This window comes from Saccopteryx bilineata, chromosome 9 (genome assembly GCF_036850765.1).
Source record: "Saccopteryx bilineata isolate mSacBil1 chromosome 9, mSacBil1_pri_phased_curated, whole genome shotgun sequence".
NCBI lineage: Eukaryota > Metazoa > Chordata > Mammalia > Chiroptera > Emballonuridae > Saccopteryx > Saccopteryx bilineata.
In genome coordinates this window covers 43145722-43168469 of record NC_089498.1, presented here as the reverse complement: position 1 = coordinate 43168469, position 22748 = coordinate 43145722, and the positions used below count along the sequence as shown (strand labels likewise).

Genomic DNA, 22748 nt, shown 5'->3' with positions numbered 1-22748 from the left:
CATTCCAGAAACTTTATCTATAAAGACAAGTTATATAAAATCTGTACATGTAGCCTTAATTAAAAGTTCTCAAAATTTTCTAAGCTTTAATGATGATGTCCCAAAATGTGAGAAGTGTGTGAACCAACTATCTAGTATACACTATAACATGTAAAAATAAATTAAACAGATTTGGATTATGCTATTATCATTTTTTAATTTTAATAAAATAGATAATTTCATACTACATAGAGAACAAGTCTATCCATTCATCATTGATAAAATTTTAGAAATATTTTCTATAAAAAGTTTAGCATTTGGGAATGAATCCATTAGAGCATGATTTCTATAGTTACAGTGTTCCCATCCTCACTCCCATTATTTTGAGAAAATTTAAAAATACAGAAAAGTACAAAAAAATAAGACAAGATATCCATATACCACAATCCAGAACTATCCAGTATTTTGATATATATTTACTTGCAGTCTTTTGTTTTAAAGAGAAATGAATGTTTACATATAAAAATGAAGTCCCCTTACCAATCCCCACTCCACCCCTCCCACACTCATCCCCTTCCCTTTTCAATTATTCACAGGAAACCACCATAAAGAGTTTGGTCTGTATCCTTCCAATCCATTTCAAAAACATTTTAAAAACATACATACATATAAGTATCTGTTACCAATATATAGTACTGCATTTTGTGAAAGAAGTTTTACTTCAAATTTACAAAAATGTCACGGTATTAGATGTATCATTCTGCAACCTCTTTTCCCCCAACATTGTTGATATCTTTCTCTGTAATACATGCAGATCTTATTTGTTACATTTTACAAATACATAGTATCCCATCATTAAGTTCTTTCCACTTTATTCCTGATGGGCATTTAAGTTGTTTCCAATTTATGGCTACTACATATCATGCCTCAGTAAACAGGCTGGTAAATTTTCTGAACATAAAAACTCAAAGCACAAATGCTAGGGTCACTTTTCAACTCCTTATGATAAATGCTTCCCTACTCCCAAGGTTATAACCGTTTTACTATATAGCTTTTCCATATTCGTTTTTAATCCCCTTTGTGCATAATTCAGTCTTTTTTTTTCCCCAAGGAAAAAAGTTACCTCCAAAGTCACTTTTAAAAGTCCCATTATCTTCTCACCTCCTGATGCTATTTCTATCCTATTCTTAATTCTAATAAATGCATAGGTATTTCCAGAAACTCTTCTGTTCTGCTAAAATACCATAAAAGTATTTTTACTTCTAATACTTACAACTTGTGTTTATTACATTGGTGAAGATCTTCAGATCTATGCAGATAATAGCAACAAGCATGTTTCCCATTCTCAATTTTAGAGGAAATGCATGTAAAGTTTCACCATTACCTTTGCTGTAGGTTTTTCTGTTGGACACAAGATTTTATAATACAAATATCCTTCTCTTCAGTATGAATTGTCTGGTGTCCCGTAAGTTTTTAGCTTGCATTTCACTCACGATGCTTTCCTTCAGCATGATTATTCGATGTGCTATGAAATGTATAATCCTAATGAATGCTTTCCATTTTCAAGGTATGCACAAGGTTTTTAATGAGTATGAATTTTCTGGTGTCTAATGTGGTGTGACTTCTGGCTGAAAGCTTTCCCACATTCACTACACTGATAAGGTTTCTTACCTGTGTGTATTCTCAAATGCAGAGCAAGAGTTGAGAACTGAGAGAAGGCTTTCCCACATTCATTACATCCATAGGGTTTCTCACCAGTATGGCTTCTTGCATGCACAGTAAGAGATGAACTTTGAGAGAAGGCTTTCCCACATACATTGCATTCATAAGGCTTATCACCTGAATGAATTCTCACATGTACAATAAGTGATGTTCGTTGAGAGAAGGCTTTTCCACATTCATTACATTCATAGGGTTTCTCTCCAGTGTGAATGTTTTGATGTTTTATGAGGTACTTCTTCTGACCAAAAGCTGTTCCACATTCACTGCATTTAAAGGGTTTCTCTCCAATGTGAATTTTCTCATGCTCAGTAAGGTTTGACTTGCCACTGAAGGTTTTCCCACACTCCTTACATACAAAAGGCTTCTCTCCCGTGTGAGTTCTCTGGTGTCTGATGAGGTTTGACTTCTGAATGAAAGCTTTCCCACAATCCTTACACTCAAAAGGTTTCTCTCCAGTGTGAATTTTCTGATGGGTAAGAAGGTTTTCCTTCTGGCTGAAGGATTTTCCACATTCATTACATTCAAAAAGCTTCTCTCCAGTATGTGTGTTCTGATGTTTAATGACATACTGCTTTTGGCTGAAGGCTTTTCCACATTCATTACATTCAAAAGGTTTCTCTCTATTATGAAAAAGCTCGTGCTCAGTGAGATTGGATTTGTGGCTGAAGGCTTTCCCACATACCTTACAGGCAAAGGGGTTTTCCCCACTACAAATTTTTTGTTGACTGAGGTGTGACATCTGAATGGAAGCTTTCCCACATTCACAAGGTTTCTCTCCAATATGAATTTTCTGATGAATGAGGATTTACTTTTGGCTGAAAGTATTTCCACATTTCTTACATTTGTAGGGCTTCTCTGTGTATGACCTTTCAAATGTAAAGTAAGGGATAGGTTTGAGAGAAAACTTTAGCATATCGAGTTCAAAGCTCTCTCCAAGTATAAATTTTCTAATAATCAATGAAGTTTTGTTACATTCATTGGTTTCTGTCTAGTATGATTCTTCTGCTCAACGAGCTCTGTCATCTAGCTAAAGGCTTTTCAGTATTTCCTAGGACAGGGTTTCTCTCCAGCCTGACTTGTACATTTCATAAGATGTGACACAAGTGCAAGTTTTCCCACATTCAGCAACTTCATGGGGTATGAATCCAGTATGAATATTCTGGTACAAGATGGGGTTCAAACTTCTTTAACTAAAGGCATTTCCACACTGATTTATACTTCAAGAGGGTTATTACTACAAAGAATAAGCTGTGGCAGGATTTCCAAGTTAATAAAATGAATGATTTGTTCCTACACAATGTCTCTCATCATTAAGTAAGTCTAAATTGTGTTTCAAACTCTTTCTGGGTAAGATGAAAAGTTGCCTTCAAAGATATAAGGTCTGAGATCAGAGGAAGTATTTTTTCCAATTTTCTTATATTCACTGCTTTTTTTCCTTAGTCTGAACTTTACTGAAGATGGGTGCAACTTGACTCCCAAGTCTTGTTGCCTCTCTATCTGCTCAGAATCTTCCCAGGTTTCTCCTAAAATGGAGTACAAAGAATCATTATTTAAAAAACTGAAATGTACAAAGTGGTTAGAACTGTTATTGGCCCGTGGTTAAGTACTCAATAAATGTTAGCTTTATATTATCTTTATGAATTTCCCATTACTAGTAATAAAAATTTCAGACTGCACTTTTTGGGATTAACTCCATTAGCCCATTTCACAATATTCAAGATGCTTCATGACCAGAGTCTCCAGCTAAATTTTGAGAAGGAAACCCTTGTGAGGCTATCTGGGTAGAAAATTAATATTCACTAATACACAAAGCTTAGATTACTCTTCCCCCCCCCACAGGGAAAAGAGTGAGTGAGTCAGAGAGAGGGATAGAGAGGGACAGACAGACAAGAACTGGAGAGATGAGAAGTATCAATCATCAGTTTTTCGTTGCGACGCCTTAGTTGTTCACTGATTGCTTTCTCACATGTGCCTTGACCGCGGGCCTTCAGCAGACCGAGTAACCCCTTGCTCAAGCCAGCGACCTTGGGTCCACGCTGGTGAGCCTTGCTCAAACCAGATGAGCCTGTGCTCAAGCTGGCGACCTTGGGGTCTCGAACCTGGGTCCTCCGCATCCCAGTCTGATGCTCTCTATCCACTGTGTCACTGCCTGGTCAGGCAGATTACTCTTGAAAAATAATCTTTCTCAATAAATGTAATGACTTAGATAAAAATATGACCATATAAAATTGAGGCTGTCTACCACAGCGATGCTTAAGAAAAGGAAGGAAATAACCAACAATTGTTCCTTCCCTAAACACCATTAAATGACAAAAGGGAAAAAGGGCCAAACTCACAAGAAAAAGGGATATAACATGATAGGAGACGTCAATATACAGAATATGAACAAAATTTTTGATAACATAAAGCAAATGGAAGATTTTCAACACAATAAAGGTACTGCAGAAAAGAAGGCCAAGGTCAAGCAGCAAGCCAATTTCTGCCACAAATCATCAAAAAGACTAAGAAAATGGGAGTCTTTTGCTGAACCTGAAAAGAAATAAAGGATAGTGGTTGAAAAAAAATATTGTATAAAGTGCGGCTGTGCCCCTACTATCCCAGTGACAAAGTATCACTCCTTTATGTGAAATGGAAGTTACACTCAGCAAATGAGATGTCAGGGGAGAGGTACTATACTGAAATCAGTGTGATCAAATCTGTATATAATATGGTGAGACTTTCACATTCAGCTAAGGTACCATAAAAAAAAAAAGTCAACCAAGCAAAATATGAAAGGATCTTTCTCTGGACAAACTGAAAGGCCCATTAAATACCTCAGTAGGATGTCCCTCCAAGATAACACTTGTTGATTATATTCCTTTCTTTTGTTAGCCTGACCTGTGGTGGCGCAGTAGATAAAGTGTCGACCTGGAAATACTGAGGTCGCAGGTTCGAAACCCTGGGCTTGCCTGGTCAAGGCACATATGGGAGTTGATGCTTCCAGCTCCTCCCCGTGTGTCTCCCTCTCTCTCTCTCTCTCCTTTCTAAAATGATTAAGTAAAAATTAAAAAAAAAGAACTAGTTACCGCCTGACCAGGCGGTGGCGCAGTGGATAGAGCATCGGACTGGGATGCAGAGGACCCAGGTTCGAGACCCTGAGGTCGCCAGCTTGAGTGCAGGCTCATCTGGTTTGAGGAAAAGCCCACCAGCTTGAACCCAAGGTCGCTGGCTCAAGCAAGGGGTTACTTGGTCTGCTGAAGGCCCGTGGTCAAGGCACATATGAGAAAACAATCAATGAACAACTAAGGTGTTGCAACGCGCAATGAAAAACTAATAATTGGCCCTGGCCGGTTGGCTCAGTGGTAGAGCGTTGGCCTGGAGTGCAGAAGTCCCGGGTTCGATTCCCAGCCAGGGCACACAGGAGATGCGCTCATCTGCTTCTCCACCCCTCCCCCTCTCCTTCCTCTCTGTCTCTCTCTTCCCCTCCAGCAGCGAGGCTCCACTGGAGCAAAAATGGCCCAGGCGCTGGGGATGGCTCCTTGGCCTCTGCCTCAGGCACTGGAGTGACTCTGGTTGACAGAGCGACGCCCCAGAGGGGCAGAGCATCGCCCCTGGTGGGCATGCCGGGTGGATCCCGGTCGGGCGCATGTGGGAGTCTGTCTGACTGTCTCTCCCCGTTTCCAGCTTCAGAAAAAATACAAAAGAAAAAAGAAAAAAAGAAAAACTAATGATTGATGCTTCTCATCTCTCTCTGTTCCTATCCCTCTCTCTGACTCACTCTCTGTCTCTGTAAAAAATAAATAAAAATTAAAAAAAAAAAGTTAAAAAAAAAAAAAGAAATGTACCACCAGTGGTTTCCTTCATTGCACTCTAAGCAATTAAGCAAGTAGAAGGGGGAAACCCAGTGGGGCACTAAGCAAAGGGGTGTCCTCGCTGCCTGCCCTGGGTAATTCAGTTTGAATTAGCAGACACCTTTGCACAAATCATTTTAATTACAATTTATAATATCTAGAACAGTGGTCATTTTGTATGACCGCCGGGCTTTCTAGTTAATATATAACTGCCTTAAAAACTGTAATTATGCAGACTTGAGAACAAAGTAAGGTAATCCTATAAAGAAAAAAACTAATAGTATATGCTGCTAATGATAAAAATCTAAGTTTTCATGAAAAAAATTAAAATTTTAGAAAATCAGTATCCTCCACGAGATAGCTTCCAAAAACTTTAGTTTTTTTAATTCTTAAAAATTTTAATGAGATTGATGGTGAGGATATGAGATATATCTACATTTGAAAGTTCTGCATAACTCAATTGACCAAAGTATTATGTTACAAAATCCATTTCAAAACAGACCAAAAGTTTACAACATGGATTGCATGTAAGAGAATGAAGAAATTTGATATAGTTTCAAATTCCATATGGAGGCTAATCCTGAAATAATTACTATTTGTCAAATGTTGGTGGAATAACAAAATAAAATCCACAATTACCTGAAAAGGCTATTTTAAAATACTTCTTCCTTTTGGAGTTTTGTTTTTGTTTTTTTTTAGTTTTAACTTGATTGGGGTTTCTTTGAGAGTAGAGAGAGAGGAAGGCGGGAGGAGGGCATAGAGGGGAAAAGCAGAAAGCATCAACTCATAGTAGCTGGTTCTTAACCAGGCATATCAGGGATTTGTAACTGGAAACCTCAGCATTACAGGTCAATGATTTATCCACTGTGCCACCACATATCAGGCACTTCTCACTTTTTAACTATATCTGGCCTGACCAGGCGATGGCGCAGTGGATAGAGCGTTGGACTGGGACATGGAGGACCCAGGTTCAAATCCCCGAGGTCGCCAGCCTGAGCACGGGCTCATCTGGTTTGAGCAAGACTTACCAGTTGGAACCTAAGGTCATTGGCTTGAGCAAGGGGTCACTCGCTCTGCTCTAGCCCTCCAGTCAAGGCATGTATGAGAAAGTAATCAATGAATAACTAAGGAACCACAATGAAGACTCTATGCTTCTCATCTCTCTCCCTTCCTGTCTGTCTCTATCTGTCCCTCTCTCTGTCTGTTACAAAACAAAACAAAACAAAAAAAAAAACACTGTATTTGTATGAAGCCAAAAATTTTAAAAATACTTCAACAGACTGACCAGGTGGTAGCACAATGGATAGAGTGTCGACCTGGTACACTGAGGACTCAAGTTTGAAACCCCAAGATCACTGGCTTGAGAAAGGGGTCACTGGCTAAGCTAGAACTCCCCAGTCGGGGCACATATGAGAAAGCAATCAATGAACAACTAAGGTGTCAGCAACTGTGAATTGATACTTCTCTCTTTCCCTTCCTGTCTGTCTCGGTCTGTCTGTCTCTCTCTCTTGCTAAAAAAAAAACCAAGTTACAACAACAGAAATGAGATTCCAGATGTTTTCTATCAAGCCAGACAGTAAAAATACTGTATTTACAAATGTGCAAAACAATGTCACTCTTCTCATCACTACATAACCTATTTTCAGAAACTTTTTAGCCTGACCAGGCGGTGGCGCAGTGGATAGAGTGCCAGACTGGGATGTGGAGGACTCAGGTTCAAGACCCCGAGGTCACCAGCTTGAGCGCAGGCTCATCTGATTAGAGCAAGGTTCACCAGCTAGAGCCCAAGGTCGCTGGCTCGAGCAAAGGGTTACCCAGTCTGCTGTAGCCCCCTGGTCAAGGCACATATGAGAAAGCACTCAATAAACAACTAAGGAACCGTAACGAAGAATTGATGTTTCTCATCTTTCTCCCTTCCTTCCTGTCTGTCTGTCCCTCTCTTTGACTCTCCCTGTCTCTGTCACACAAAAATACAACAAAAAATACAACTTATTTTTATTAAGAAATGTAATATAAGTTTACATGTAATAGAATTATTACTGTGGTACTTTAAAATAAGTTAGTAGATGTTTTTTACAAGTTTTTCAATTTTACTTTTAAAAAAGGTAAATTAACACTAAAGTCTTTATAAACCAAAGCTCTTTCAGGGTTCTTAATGTAAAGATTGCTGCTAGTGCTTACTGGGTTCCTTTAGTTATAATAAAGTCTACAATTGGTTTATAAACATTGAGGGATATGAGACTGAAGGTACCAATGAAAGACAGAATAATCGGCCCTGGCCGGTTGGCTCAGCGGTAGAGCGTCGGCCTGGCGTGCGGGGGACCCGGGTTCGATTCCCGGCCAGGGCACATAGGAGAAGCGCCCATTTGCTTCTCCACCCCCCCTCCTCCTTCCTCTCTGTCTCTCTCTTCCCCTCCCGCAGCGAGGCTCCATTGGAGCAAAGATGGCCCGGGCGCTGGGGATGGCTCCTTGGCCTCTGCCCCAGGCGCTAGAGTGGCTCTGGTCACGGCAGAGCGACACCCCGGAGGGGCAGAGCATTGCCCCCTGGTGGACAGAGCGTCGCCCCTGGTGGGCGTGCCGGGTGGATCCCGGTCGGGCGCATGCGGGAGTCTGTCTGACTGTCTCTTCCCGTTTCCAGCTTCAGAAAAATACAATTTTTTTTAAAAAAAGAAAAGAAAGACAGAATAATCACAGAAGCAATATAAATGAATAATCACAGAAGCAGTACAAAGTCTGGACATTCAGATTAAAAATAATAGGGGAACCTGGCCTCTAGAATCTAATCAAGAGTACTGCAACAGAAAAAATAATGACAGGATATATCATTCAAGTAGCTAAAGAATTCTTACCAAGTGATACTCCAAGACTAGGGCCTACAAGAAAACATCCTTAAAAGCATTTCAGAGGTGTCAATGCTTACTGAACAACTACAACATGTCTGGTTGTCCTTCACTCACCTGGACAAGTTTCCTTTCCACTTCTTTCTCCACCATCCAGTTTGTCTTTTTGCTCCACCAGAGGATCATGAACAGCTTGGCCGGTTTATAACCTGCTATTGAGGAAATGACACAGCACTAGAATGTTAATGCTGGGGCCAAAATACCATCCTAGAACTAAGACTGAGCCCTGGGTCCGTAGGGCCTTCTGAAGGATAAAGAAGATACAATTTCCAGGGATGCACAAAAAAAGGGACCCGTGGAAAAAAAGAAAAGTAATGACCTTTTGCCTTAAAGTATAATTATATGAATAAAGAGACTAAGACTACTTGAATTCTGAATTTCAAAGCCATACTCATTAAACCATTTAAGCCTCCCCACATCCAAAAAAGGAAACTTTCAGAATTTTACTTACATAGGAAAGATGTTCATACTTTACCTGACTAGTTGTTATTGTTCTCTAGCACCACACTCCTGCATAGGTTCCTAAGTAAATTTTAACTATGTCTTTTATTCCTGGATGAATTCAATACTCATTATCTATGACTATAACAACATCTGCCTATCAGAACTAAGCCACATGGATACAATGCATAGGAAGTTGTTCTGATAGTATTCAGGAATTTTCAAGTCACAAAATGTTTTCCTGGCCTGACCAGGTGGTGGCACAGTGGACAGTGTGTCAGCCTGGAACTCTGAGGACCCAGATTCAATACCCCGAGGTCACCAGCTTGAGCATGGGATCATAGATATGACCCCATGGTCACTAGCTTGAGCCCAAGGTCCCTGGCTTGAGCAAGGGGTCACTGGCTCTCCTGTAGCCCCCTGTTAAGGCACATGTGAGAAAGCAATCAATGAACAACTAAGGTGCCGCAACTATGAGTTGATGCTTCTCATCTCTCTCCCTTCCTGTCTATCTGTCCCTCCATTTCTCTATCTATATCTTAAAAAAAAAAAAAAATTTCCTGGATCCCTAATATTTACTTTGTTTGCATTATACTCTGAGTGAAACTATACATTAGAAATGTCCTATAAGGTTCATTCATTAAAAAAATTTTTTTAAGGTTATTAGAAGGACAACTGACAAAATCTGAATATGGACTAGATTAATTGATTGTAACAAATCAATGTTAAATTTTCCTTTTTTTTTATTGCTTAATTTTAGAGAGACAGAAAAAGTGAGAAAGAAGCATTTATTTGTTGTTCCACTTAGTTGTATATTCACTGATTGCTTCCCTTACGTGCCTTGACCAGGGACCAAACCCACAATCTTAGCATTTCCGGCGACACTCTAACCAACTGAGCTAACTGGCCAGGGCAAAATTTTCTGAGTTTGACTACTATATTATGGTTATAAAAATGAATGTCCTGCAACATAAGTGAACGACAAGATAACCTGGACTTGTTATCTTTGAATATATGTATCCTGATTTATTGATGTCACCCCATTAAAAAAATAAAATTATTAAAAAAAAATGAATGTCCTTGTTCTTTAAATATTCACACTGAAGTATTTTTAGATAAAGGGAGCATGTATGAAACTTCTCAAGTACTTCAGAAAAAAAATTACTCAAATATACTTAGAAAGAGAAGGAAAAATAAAGTGAAAAAACAAAATGTAAATGGTAAATTTGGATAAAGGAAATATGGGACTTCTCTGTACTACTATAACTTTTCTATGATATTGAAATATTTAAAACGCAAAATACTAAAAATAAACCCACTATTTACATACACACTACACTATGTTCCATGAAAAAGCTTGCTCACCAACTTGTACTGGGCTGTGGCAGAGATAGAAGGCTTAGAGCCTTATTTAAATAGTAATGTACAGCGAGAAACATGAGAGGGTAAAGTGGCTGAAGAGAACCTGCAAGAGTAAGATTCAGTTTGATATTCTGGAAATTCAGAGTGTCAAAATCTGAGGAACTTACATGCAAATAAATCTATTAGGCGAATGTTTTTCAACCGCCTGTCCGAGCACCATCTGCCAGAAATTTCGTGCCAGTCCACAAAAAATTTAACCACCCTGATGTTGTATGAAGATTCTAGTCCCAATGATCTTAGTTGAATTCGCTTATGCTCAGGGTGATTTCTGCCTTAGCAGAGGATCATAAACATCAAGAATAACAGGGAGGAATAATACCAACCAGCCAATCCACACATGACCTCTTTAATGAAACTGGTAGAGACCGTATATATCAACTCTAAATTACACGTGAGTGTGGTCCAAAACACCCCAAAATAACACAAGTTCTACAAGAACCAAAATAGTGTGGTAGGTATAGCAAGAAAAACTATATAATGGTGAGAAATCCTAAGTCCTTGACTTAACTCAAAAATAACTCACAAATATTCAGACTCAGGATTCACTCTGAGTGAGAAGTTGTAACCAACTCTAATAAAAAAAACTAGGGACAAAAAAACCTCCAAAATTCCATTTACCTCTGCCAAGGCAGGACCAAACAGGAGGCCGAAACAGGAACTTGCAAAGAAACCTCAAAAATACCGGAAAGGCCCTGGCCGGTTGGCTCAGCGGTAGAGCGTCGGCCTGGCGTGCGGGGGACCCAGGTTCGATTCCTGGCCAGGGCACATAGGAGAAGCGCCTATTTGCTTCTCCACCCCTCCCCCTCCTTCCTCTCTGTCTCTCTCTTCCCCTCCTGCAGCCAAGGCTCCACTGGAGCAAAGATGGCCCGGGCGCTGGGGATGGCTCCTTGGCCTCTGCCCCAGGCGCTAGAGTGGCTCTGGTCGCAGCAGAGCGACCCCCCCGGAGGGGCAGAGCATCGCCCCCTGGTGGGCAGAGCTTCGCCCCTGGTGGGCGTGCCGGGTGGATCCCGGTCGGGCGCATGCGGGAGTCTGTCTGACTGTCTCTCCCCGTTTCCAGCTTCAGAAAAAAAAATACAAAAAAAAAAAAAAAACCGGAAATGCTGAGGAGAACTCTAGGGACTTCAAAGTTCAAAACTCTGCAGGTAATATTTCCTACAGAATGAGTAGGCCTCACCCCCGAAAGGTAATCGATGAAAGCAGAAACTAGATTAAACAAAAAAGGAGGAAGCAAAAAGAGTAGGTTTAAAAACTATACTAAGTCCGGCCCTGGCCGGTTGGCTCAGCGGTAGGGCGTCGGCCTGGCGTGCGGGAGTCCTGGTTCGATTCCGGCCAGGGCACACAGGAGAGGCGCCCATTTGCCTCTCCACCCCTCCCCCTCTCCTTCCTCTCTGTTTCTCTCTTCTCCTTCCGCAGCAAAGCTCCATTGGAGCAAAGATGGCCCGGGCGCTGGGGATGGCTCTGTGGCCTCTGCCCCAGGCGCTGGAATGGCTCTGGATGCAACAGAGCGACGCCCCAGAGGGGCAGAGCATCGCCCCCTGGTGGGTATGCCGGGTGGATCCCAGTCAGGCGCATGCGGGAGTCTGTCTGACTGTCTCTCCGTTTCCAGCTTCGGAAAAATGGAAAAAAAAAAAAAAAAAAGGAAAAAAAATCTATAGTAAGTCCTTACTTAATTAACATCATTAATAGATTTTGACTGTGAGCAAAACGATGTATAATGAAACCAATTTTACCACAGGCTATTTGATATAAACAAGAATTCAGTTCCAAATGGCATCTTACCAACATTGCAACAAGAGGACATTGAAGGAGAAAACATTATTCCAGGACCTGCTGTAGTTAGGGAGTGGAGTGTCCCCAGATTTAGCAACTTCTAAAAGTGAATATGTCATCCCAAAAGGCAAGTACTATGAAGAATTATGGGAAAGAGATGAAGACAGAAGTCTGCCTCTACCAGGTTAGGATAATTAAGTCAGAGAAGGTGCACAAATCAAATCCCTTGCTTTTAAAATTAGAAGCAGCACATAAGCTTTGAATCACAGAATGCTATTATGCCTCTGTTTTCCTGATACTCATCTAAGAAAATCTATCAGATACAAACAGGAGTAACAGTAATTTGTGTCCATAAAAGGATACTCTAATAAACAGTGAAAATGAACAGCATCATTTAATTTTCCTACAGTTAAATAAACTCATCTGAAAAATACTGCCACAAAGCAGATAAAAAAATGAAACACAACATAACGAGTGTTTTTAAAGACACAACAACTTTAAGAAACAAACAAAACTATAAAAAGAACACAAGACAAACAGAAAAACTGCCTAATAAAAAGGAGGAAGATGCGGAGGACCCGGGTTCGATTCCCCGCCAGGGCACATAGGAGAAGCGCCCATTTGCTTCTCCACCCCTCCGCCGCGCTTTCCTCTCTGTCTCTCTCTTCCCCTCCCGCAGCCAAGGCTCCATTGGAGCAAAAGATGGCCCGGGCGCTGGGGATGGCTCTGTGGCCTCTGCCCCAGGCGCTAGAGTGGCTCTGGTCGCAATATGGCGACACCCAGGAGGGTCGCAACATGGCGACGCCCAGGATGGGCAGAGCATCGCCCCCTGGTGGGCGTGCCGGGTGGATCCCGGTCGGGCGCATGCGGGAGTCTGTCTGACTGTCTCTCCCTGTTTCCAGCTTCAGAAAAATGAAAAAAAAAAAAAAATAAATAAATAAAAAAAAAAATAAAAATAAAAATAAAAAGGAGGAAGAGAGAAAACAGTAGGAATGGACATCTTATTTTTGTTCTGATTTCTTCTTTAAGACTGCAGTATCACAGTTTGGAGGGATTGTTGTTTCCTTAATTAACATGATCTTTCCTGGTTGTTGTATGTGAGACATGGCAGTGGCCTCAGCCTTAAACTTTTTGTTTCTACTCTCATCTCCAAAAACCCAGGCAGCATCAGTAATCTACATAGATAGGTACTCATAATCTATATCAGATTACAAAAGTCATCATCTTATCCAATGCAAAAACATTGGAGGCATTTTCTATTAACTTATAAAGATAGAATGCCTACTGCCTCAATTATTATTTAATGCAAACAATTACTCAGTAAATTGAGCCAGGGAATAAAACTGATTTATAGAAATCAACAAGCTTCCTATACAGGCAGTCCTTGGGGTTACTAACAAGATAGGTTCTGTAGGTATGAAAATGTTTAAGTATTTATATGCACAGAAAGGTAAAAACAAATACTGTATTAAGACAAACATCTGTCTACCATGGAGTCCCAGTGCATCACAATATTATTCATGGTGGCCAAGACTTGGAAACAACAAAAATGCCACTCAGTAGGGATTGTATAAGGAAGATAAAGAAGACATACATACAATGGAATACTGCTCAGCCATAAAATATAATGACATACAGTACTGCCATTTACAACAACACGATGGACCTTGAGACATTATACTAAGTGAAATAAATAAATCAGAAAGCTAAAAACTATATGATTTCACACATATGGGGGTATAAAACAGACTCAGGCACAGATAAAGGTTACTAGGTGGAGGGGGGTACAGGAGAGGGGAGTAAACAGGGACAAATGTATTGTGATGGGAAAGGATTCAACTTTGGGTGATGGACATACAACACAATCAACAGTTCAAATGCTATAGAGATGTTCACCTGAAACCAACGTACTTTTATTAATCAATGTCACCTCATTAAATTTAATTTCTAAATAATTTTTTTAAATGACAAACACCTTGCATTTAATAGGTAAATATACCTGTTTCAACTTACACACAAATTCAACTTAAGAACAAACATACAGAATCTATCCTGTTTGTAACCCTGGAGCTATCTGTATACAACAATGACTCCCTTCATAATAGCAATATAAAAAATAAGGTACCTAGAAATAAATTTATTAAGAAGTGTCTAAGACCTATATAAAGAAAAATTTAAAACCCTCCAGAGGCCCCAAAAAGAAATTGTTTATATCATGTACATGGATAGTAGTATTTAATATAGTTAAAATCCAATGTCCTTTTCTCCTAAGTTATTTTATAAGCTGAATGCAATAGCAATAAAAATAAGGATTTTCCCCTTACATATAAAATAAGCAGAAATAGCTATGAAACTCTGCAAAGAACAAGCAATAAAAGACTAGCTATAACAGATAATAAAACAAAATTATAAAGCCTCAATAAAAGAGATAAGTATAGTCTGTAGGATGGAGGAGACTATAAAATCCAGAAGTAGACTAAATACGTATGAGAATTCAGTATATGATCAAAATGGAATCTTGAAATAGTAAAGTTAAGACCTTTAAATAAATGTCATTGGAAGAAATGGGTAGCCAGCTGGAAAAAAGATAAATCTGAATACACACCTAATACTATATACCTGGATAAACTCTAAATGAATTTAAAATATAAATATGAAAATGAAACCCTATAAAAATGATAGCCTTGTAAGGATTTGAAAATATAGATGAAATTTGGAGTGGGAAAGGCATTCTATGATCATAAATGAAAAACTGATAAATATACATAAAAATAAAAACCTCTGGATTCTACATAGTTAAAATAAACTACTATGAATAATATCAAAGCACAAATTTAAAACTTAAAAAAAATTACAACTCATTCCATATTTGGCTAAACTTTCTAGTGTAATGTAACACATCCTAGAAGAAAAAGGCACCCCCATAGAAAAATGGGGAATGGGATATGAACAGTTCCCAGATAAACCCATGTGATCCCCTAAACATATGGAAAATACTCAACCTCACTCATAGTGAGGGATGTAAATTAAACTCTGACTGAGATACCAACTTTCACTTATGCTTTTGGGGGAAAAAATCAACTATTCAACACTATACTCTGATGGTAAGATTCTGGGAGAAAAGGTGCTCATATACTTGGCTAATGGGAGCATTAAGTACTTAGCTACATGGGTAACTCCACTTCCACAGATCAACTTTAAATATACTCCTGCATTGCCTGACTGCTGGTGGCACAATGGATAGAGCGTTGATCTGGGACTTTGAGGACCCAGGCTTGAAAACCCGAGGTCACCAGCCTGAGCGGCAGGCAGGCTCACCAGATTCAGTGTGGGGTCACTGGCTTGAGTAAAGGGTCACTGGCTTATCTGGAGCCCTTCTCCTCCCCAAGGCATATATTAGAAGCAATAAATGAACAATTAAAGTGACAAAACTACGCGCTGCTTCTCATCTCTCTCCCTTTCTATCACTGTTTCTGTCTCTCATCTGAAGAGAAAAAAAAAGCTCTGGCCGGTGACTCAGTGGATAGAGCGTCCTTCCAGCATATAGATGTCATGGGTTCAATTCCCAGTCAAGGCACACAGGAGAAGCAATCATCTGCTTCTCCCCCTCCTCTACCACTTCGCCTCCCACAGCCAGTGGCTCCGTTGGTCTGAGCATCGGCCCCAAATGGGGTTGCCAGGTAGATCCCAGTAAGGGTGCATATGGAGAGTGTGCCTATCTACCCTACTCTCACCTAAAAAAATAAAGATACTCCTGCATTAAGTACAAAATAGCAGATTTTAAAAATTACTCATTATCACCATTAGTAACAGCAAAAGACTGGAAACAACCCAAATGTCAACAACTGAATGAAGTATGATACATGCACACAATAACATCTTACTTGTTCAGCAGTTACAAAGAAAAAAAGATAATGATTAAGAAAGGCGATCTCCAGGACATATTAAGTGAAGAAAGTGAGGAATAGATGTATATAGTATGCTACCTTTAATGTAAGGAGGATGGAGAATAGGAGAGAAGAATAAATATACACAAGTGGCCCAACAAAATATCCACCTGATAATCAAGAAACAAGAAAATGTACTTGCCCTGGCCGGTTGGCTCAGTGGTAGAGCGTCGGCCTAGCGTGCGGAGGACCCGGGTTCGATTCCCGGCCAGGGCACATAGGAGAAGTGCCCATTTGCTTCTCCACCCCTCCGCCGCGCTTTCCTCTCTGTCTCTCTCTTCCCCTCCCGCAGCCAAGGCTCCATTGGAGCAAAGATGGCCCGGGCGCTGGGCATGGCTCTGTGGCCTCTGCCTCAGGCGCTAGAGTGGCTCTGGTCACAATATGGCGACGCCCAGGATGGGCAGAGCATCGCCCCCGGGTGGGCAGAGCACCGCCCCTGGTGGGCGTGCCGGGTGGATCCCGGTCGGGCGCATGCGGGAGTCTGTCTGACTGTCTCTCCCTGTTTCCAGCTTCAGGAATAGAAAAAAAAAAAAAGAAAGAAAATGTACTTAACTAAGATGAAGAATGTGATAGAGGAGAGGAGTAGAATGAAGATATCTATGAAATACAGTTTGTTAAATCAAAAATGCATTCTTTACTCTTCTAAATAATCAAATTCATTTTTAAAAAAGAAGTCTTTGAACTTGAAAACAATTGAAACAAATCAACACAACTGTTAATTTGGTAACATAATTCCTCAAAGAAAGGATTTATTTATCTCAAACGACTTAACAGAGAACTGACTACACATCTTTAGTGGGATGCTATCTATGGATAAAAATAACTACAGCCTGACCAGGCGGTGGCACAGTGGATAGAGCATTGGACTGGGACACCAAGGACTCAAGTTTGAAACCCTGAGGTTGCCAGCTTGAGCGAGGGCTCATCTGGTTTGAGCAAGGGGTTACTCGGCCTGCTATAGCCGCCCCCCCCATCAAGGCAAATATGAGAAACCAATCAATGAACAACTAAAGTGCTACAATAAAGAATTGATGCTTCTCATCTCCCTCCCTGTCTGTCTGTCCCTATCTGTCTCTCTCTGTCTCTATCTGCCACACAAAAAAATAAATAACTACAAAGAAATTTCTCACATAATAATGTGTCTACCAGTATTGTTATTTTGAAACCATTTTTCGCCTGACCTGTGGTGGCACAGTAGATAAAGCATTGACCTGGAATGCTGAAGTTGCCCTTTCAAACCCCTGGGTTTCCTTGGTCAAGGTACATATGGAAGTTGATGCTTCCTGCTCCTCCCCCCTTCTCTTTCTTTCTCTTTCTCTCCCTCTCTCCTCTCTAAAATGAATAAAATCTTGAAAAAAAATTGAAACCAGTTTTCTTTTATATTGCAGTACAAAGCTAAGAAAAGTACTGTGTTAACTTGTTTCAGAATGTTTACTATAAAATACAGCTAAAAGCTAATTATTAGGTAAAAATCTGAACTACTTACATTGAATTAGAAATACTAATACAAACACATGGTTTAAATTAGATTTCCTCTCTATCTTGTCTAGGTCTGGGAGGGAAGAAACAATGTGGGCCTAAGTAAGTGAAAGGAAGCTCTCCAAGTTAAATGGTGGCATGTCAAAATAAAGCAGGAGTCAGCCTGACTGAGCTAAAACTGTGATGACTATAGCAAAGAAAACTAGCTGTACTTATTAGAACACAACTTTAAAATGAAGCTTAAAAAAGAAAAAGCAGGAAAATTTTGAAATAATATGAAGTAGCAATCAAATAAACGTAAAAGGAATAGAAAATAGAAAACTATCATTTTTCAATGCCTGAAGAAATTACCAATTCAGCCAAGAATTATTTGTATTAAAACCATCCATTAGCCTGACCAGGCAGTGGCACAGTGGATAGTGTCACACTAGGATGCAGAGGACCCAGATTCAAAACCCTGAGGTTGCCAGCTTGAGCTGGCAAGCTCAAACATGGGCTCACCTGGCTTGAGCACAGGCTCACCAGCTTGAGCATGGGGTCACTGGCTTGAGCAAAGATCACTCGCTCTGTTGTAGCCCCCCAGTCAAGGCACATATGAGAAAGCAATCAATGAACAACTAAGGTGCCACAACAAAGAATTGATGTTGGCCCTGGCCGGTTGGCTCAGCGGTAGAGCGTCGGCCTGGCGTGCGGGGGACCCGGGTTTGATTCCCAGCCGGGGCACATGGGAGAGGCGCCCATTTGCTTCTCCACAACCCCCCCCCTCCCGCCGCCTCCTTCCTCTCTGTCTCTCCCCCTCCCGCAGCCGAGGCTCCATTGGAGCAAAGATGGCCCGGGCGCTGGGGATGGCTCCTTGGCCTCTGCCCCAGGCGCTGGAGTGGCTCTGGTCTCGGCAGAGCGAGGCCCTGGAGGGGCAGAGCCTAGCCCAGGGGCGTGCCGGGTGGATCCCGGTCGGGCGCATGCGGGAGTCTGTCTGACTGTCTCTCCCCGTTTCAGCTTCAGAAAATAAAAAAATAAAAAATAAAAAATAAAAAAAAATAAAAAGAATTGATGTTTCTCAGGCCCTGGCTGGTTGGCTCGGCAATAGGGCATCAGCCCAGTGTGTGGAAGCTCCGGGGTTTGATTCCTGGCCAGGGCACACAGGAGAAGCGCCCATCTGCTTCTCTAACCTGCCCTCTCACCTTTCTCTCTGTTTTTCTCTTCCCCTCCCGCAGCCAAGGCTCCACTGGAGCAAAGTTGGCCCAAGTGCTGAGGATGGCTCCATGGCCTCCGCCTCAGGCACGAGAATGGCTCCAGCTGCAACTGAGCAACAGGCCAGATCGGCAGAGCACTGCCCCCTGGTAGGCATGCCAGGTAGATCCTTGTCTGGTGTATGCAGGAGTCCGTCTCTCTGCCCGTCGGCTTCTCATTTCAGAAAAATACACACACACACACAGATGGATACTTCTCATCTCTCTCCCTTCCTGTCTGTCTGTCCCTGTCACTCTGACTCACTCTCTGTCAGACAAACAAAAAAAAACAAAACAAAAATACCACCCATTGAAGGATAGGGAATGTACTTTTGTATGGTACCAAAGTAAAGCAGCACACATTACATTTTTGTCATAAAAAGGAAGATACAAACATTAATGGAGGCCCTGTCATATAGTATATGTCTCTTCAGATATTACATAATTTGAAGATCATCTCATATGTATTCAGGCTCCCTAAAAGTCACAATTGGAATTTTAGAAAAATATCATCATAGGTTTTGAATTAGAACCATGAGAAAATAACCATCATATGTAGAAAGAACTTTATGAAGGCAGTGGTGATGAGTTTCTAAGATGAATGTAACTTGAACACAGAAAGCTAATTTCCTCATTCCAGTTATAAAAAGAAATGTCCCCCAAAAAAATATATTTAAAAAGGAAGTAAGAGCATCTACACATTTAAATCTTTCAGAAATTTCTACCAGAAACAGTACAAATAGCTGTACTATTTCTGAGGAAGTATTAACTTGCAGATAGTAATACCATAACAGGACTATTTAACATTTACTCAGTATTTACTATAGACCGAGCACTACTGTGTAGAATTTGGAACTCCATGATCTGCATAACCACACTGTAAATTAAATACTTTTATTTTCTCTATGTTACTAGATGAGAAAATGAGGCACAAGGTTTAAGTACCTGCCTAAGATCACCAAGGCACAAGTGGCAGAGGAAGGCGGTAACAGAGGCAGTCTGGCTCCACGGCCTATTTCTTCCTTTAAAACACACACACAGCCTGACCTGTGGTGGCGCAGTGCATAAAGCGTAGACCTGGAAATGCTGAGGTCGCCGGTTCAAAACCCTGGGCTTGCCTGGTCAAGGCACATATGGGAGTTGATGCTTCCTGCTCCTCCCCCCTTCTCTCTCTCTCCTCTCTCGTCTCTCCCTCTCCTCTCTAAAATGAATAAATAAATTAAAAAATTAAAAAAAAAACACACACACAGACTTTTAAATATATACTAAATTCATATGGCTACAAAATAAATGTAAAAAGGTATTTGCCTTTGTCCTTTCTATCCCTGTACCACTACCCCCAACAGAGATAGCCACTTTTATTAGTGCTTTGTGTATGTTGAATTTTTTAATAGAAACAAATAACATATTCTTGTTTCTCCCTTTTCTTATTCCAAATGAGGCATACATACATTCTGCATTTTGCTTTTTTCACTTAATTTATTTTTGGAGTTATTTCCAGTGTTAGTATATACCCTATTTCCCCGAAAACAAGACCTAGTGCAGTTTTTTTCAAGCTTAAAAATATAAGGCCTCCCCTGAAAATAAGACCTAGCGCATCTTTAGGAGCAAAAATGAACATAAAACACTGTCTTATTTGTGGGAAACAGGGTAGATTGTTGTACATGAAAATAAGAAGCACAAGAAATTCTTGAAGGAATTCAGTTTGGCTGGTTATGCTGATGTTTGTGATGACATGACTACAGTATATTAATAAATGTTGACTTTTTTGTTTAACAAATGTGAATTCTTTTTTTTAAAATTTATTCATTTTAGAAAGGAGAGAAAGGGGGAGAGAGAGAGAGAGAGAGAGGGAGGGGGGGAGAGAGAGAGAGAGAGAGAGAGGAGAGAGACAGAGAGAGAGAAGGGGGGAGGAGCTGGAAGCATCAACTCCCATATGTGCCTTGACCAGGCAAGCCCAGGGTTTCGAACCGGCGACCTCAGCATTTCCAGGTCGATGCTTTATCCACTGCACCACCACAGGTCAGGCCCAAATGTGAATTCTTGTTCATGGAAAAATAAGACATCTCCTGAAAATAAGACCTAGCGCGTCTTTAGGAGCAAAAATTAATATAAGACACTGTCTTATTTTTGGGGAAACACAGTAAAAAGCTTCCTCATCTTTCTTTGTACAGCTGCATATAGATGTACCATAATTTTATCTAACCAGTTTCTAAATGAAGGGCAAGAATTGTTTCCTCTGCCAAAAACTAATGTGATGAGCAACAATGTACCTGTATCATTTCGTGCTAATCCACATACATTTGTAGGATTAATTTTCAAGTATGAAATAGCTGGTTCAAAAAAAAAAATTTGTGATTATGATAGTGTCAAAATGCCCTTCCTAGGCTGGCTCCATGCTACTAATATTTTAATTTCCAAGGGTACATATTTTCAAATATGTTACCAAGGGGCTCCCAACTCCCCACAGAATTTATTTTCTTTTTCAGTTTTACTGGCTATTCTAGCTTGTCTGTTTTTCTATATGAAGGCAGATTCAGCTTATCTAGTTCCAAGGGAGGGGGGGGAGACAGTAGATACTTCTATTAGGTTCACATTAAGTTAACAAATTTACTTAAGTTTGCATACAGTTCTTTACATCTTCCTAGTTAAAAACATAATATATTTATTTGTTCACACCTTACGTTACACCCCTTAGTATTTTAAAATTCTAATAGTATCGCCTGTTTCTTAAATTTACTCAATTTTTTTGCTTTTGTAAATTGAGGTTTTCTTCTATTGTCTTCTAACTGCTGTTGTTTGTCTATTTTAATTTGATGTCCAAAAACTTTAAATTTCTTATATTAAACATTATGTGAAGGATAACTGTGAACAGACTCTACAAAAAGCATCTTTTCAGACAGAAGTAATTTTCTCCATTACTTCACAAAATCCATACAATCTGAGAACACCTCGATTCATTTAGGAGTAAGGCACCTAGACTCTAGAGTCCAGATTCATAGATAAAGATTGCAATAACTAAGTCTTCTTCAAAGAACGGAAGTAACTCTGTCTAACCTAGGAACCCAAACCCTTGACTCCCTAATCCTGGGCATTCTGTGCTGTATCACACTGCCTCTCAAAGTGTAACACTGATTATTTAGCCTAGGACTCAGTAGACCTATTTAAGTACTCTAAAGATCAGGGGATCTGAGAGTATCTAAAACTAGCACTCTCAAACAAAAAGTGCCTTTGAAACACTCTTCGCTATTAAAAAAAAAAAGAAATCATGATGACTTGCATTCTGTCCCAACTGAAAAGAAATGCGTTTTTATATAAAAATCCATTTTAAGATTACCACTTAGCTGCTCCCAACCCCCTTCAAATCTTCAATTAAAATTGATGCTTTAGGAAGATGGCACCGTTATTTCCAGCACTTTCGACAACGGAAATGCGGCTCAAATCTTATAGGAGACCTCAGTGCTGGTCTCCTATAGCTCCCTTTCAAACGCAGCCATACACAATCCTGCACCCAGTTTCTCACTCAACCTCAAACATCCGGTCAAACTGAGGGTCACACACGCTCGAACCCTTCTCAGAGGCCCCCAACCCCACCCTACCCGTAGGCCAGAAGCTCTTAAATCCACTCCCCTTCCCCGGAGCCGCACCCCAATAGATCCGGAATCCTCCCTTTCACCTCCCGCGCCCCACCTGCCCAAGACGCCCATATCCTACCTCCTATATTTTGCGCCACGTGGACCCAGAGACCGACTGACCAGCGGACAAAGACCAAAATGTCCACTCGATGCTTGCGCCTGCGCATTCAGAGAGCAACTGAGCACTCCCATAAGTCTCCGCGACGCAGCACGCAACGTCACCACAGCTAGGCCCGGGCCGGTAGTATCCGATTACTTCTATCGACAGCAACGCCGCTTTTCCCGCCTCGAACTACATTTCCCTTCAGGCTTTGCTGGTCGGTTATCGGCCTCTGTCTCTCTCAGCGAACTTGCTGCCTTGTCCTGTGATTATGGCGCTCTCGGGGTGAATAGC

At 40.8% G+C, this 22748-nt stretch overlaps 1 protein-coding gene across 2 annotated transcripts; it reads right to left on the bottom strand.

Annotated features, from left to right (window-relative positions):
- Positions 1 to 176: 176 nt before the first annotated feature.
- On the bottom strand, positions 177 to 22578 carry ZNF146 (zinc finger protein 146). Of its 2 annotated transcripts, none has more exons than XM_066242223.1 (3): positions 22434 to 22578; positions 8489 to 8583; positions 177 to 3224 (listed from the first exon to the last, which is right to left on the bottom strand). In XM_066242223.1, the coding sequence occupies exon 3, from the start codon at positions 2438 to 2440 to the stop codon at positions 1562 to 1564; it is 879 nt and encodes a 292-aa protein (XP_066098320.1). In that variant the 5' UTR covers positions 2441 to 3224; positions 8489 to 8583; positions 22434 to 22578; the 3' UTR covers positions 177 to 1561. The 2 variants fall into 2 exon arrangements, with proteins under 2 accessions (XP_066098320.1, XP_066098321.1); XM_066242224.1 differs by having other exon boundaries at positions 8489 to 8580; positions 22434 to 22549.
- Positions 22579 to 22748: the final 170 nt, after the last annotated feature.

What these genes read in the sequence shown, in the direction of transcription:
- ZNF146 (XM_066242223.1), bottom strand. Translation starts at nt 2,440, where the DNA reads ATGTCACACCTCAGTCAACAAAAAATTTGTAGTGGGGAAAACCCCTTT.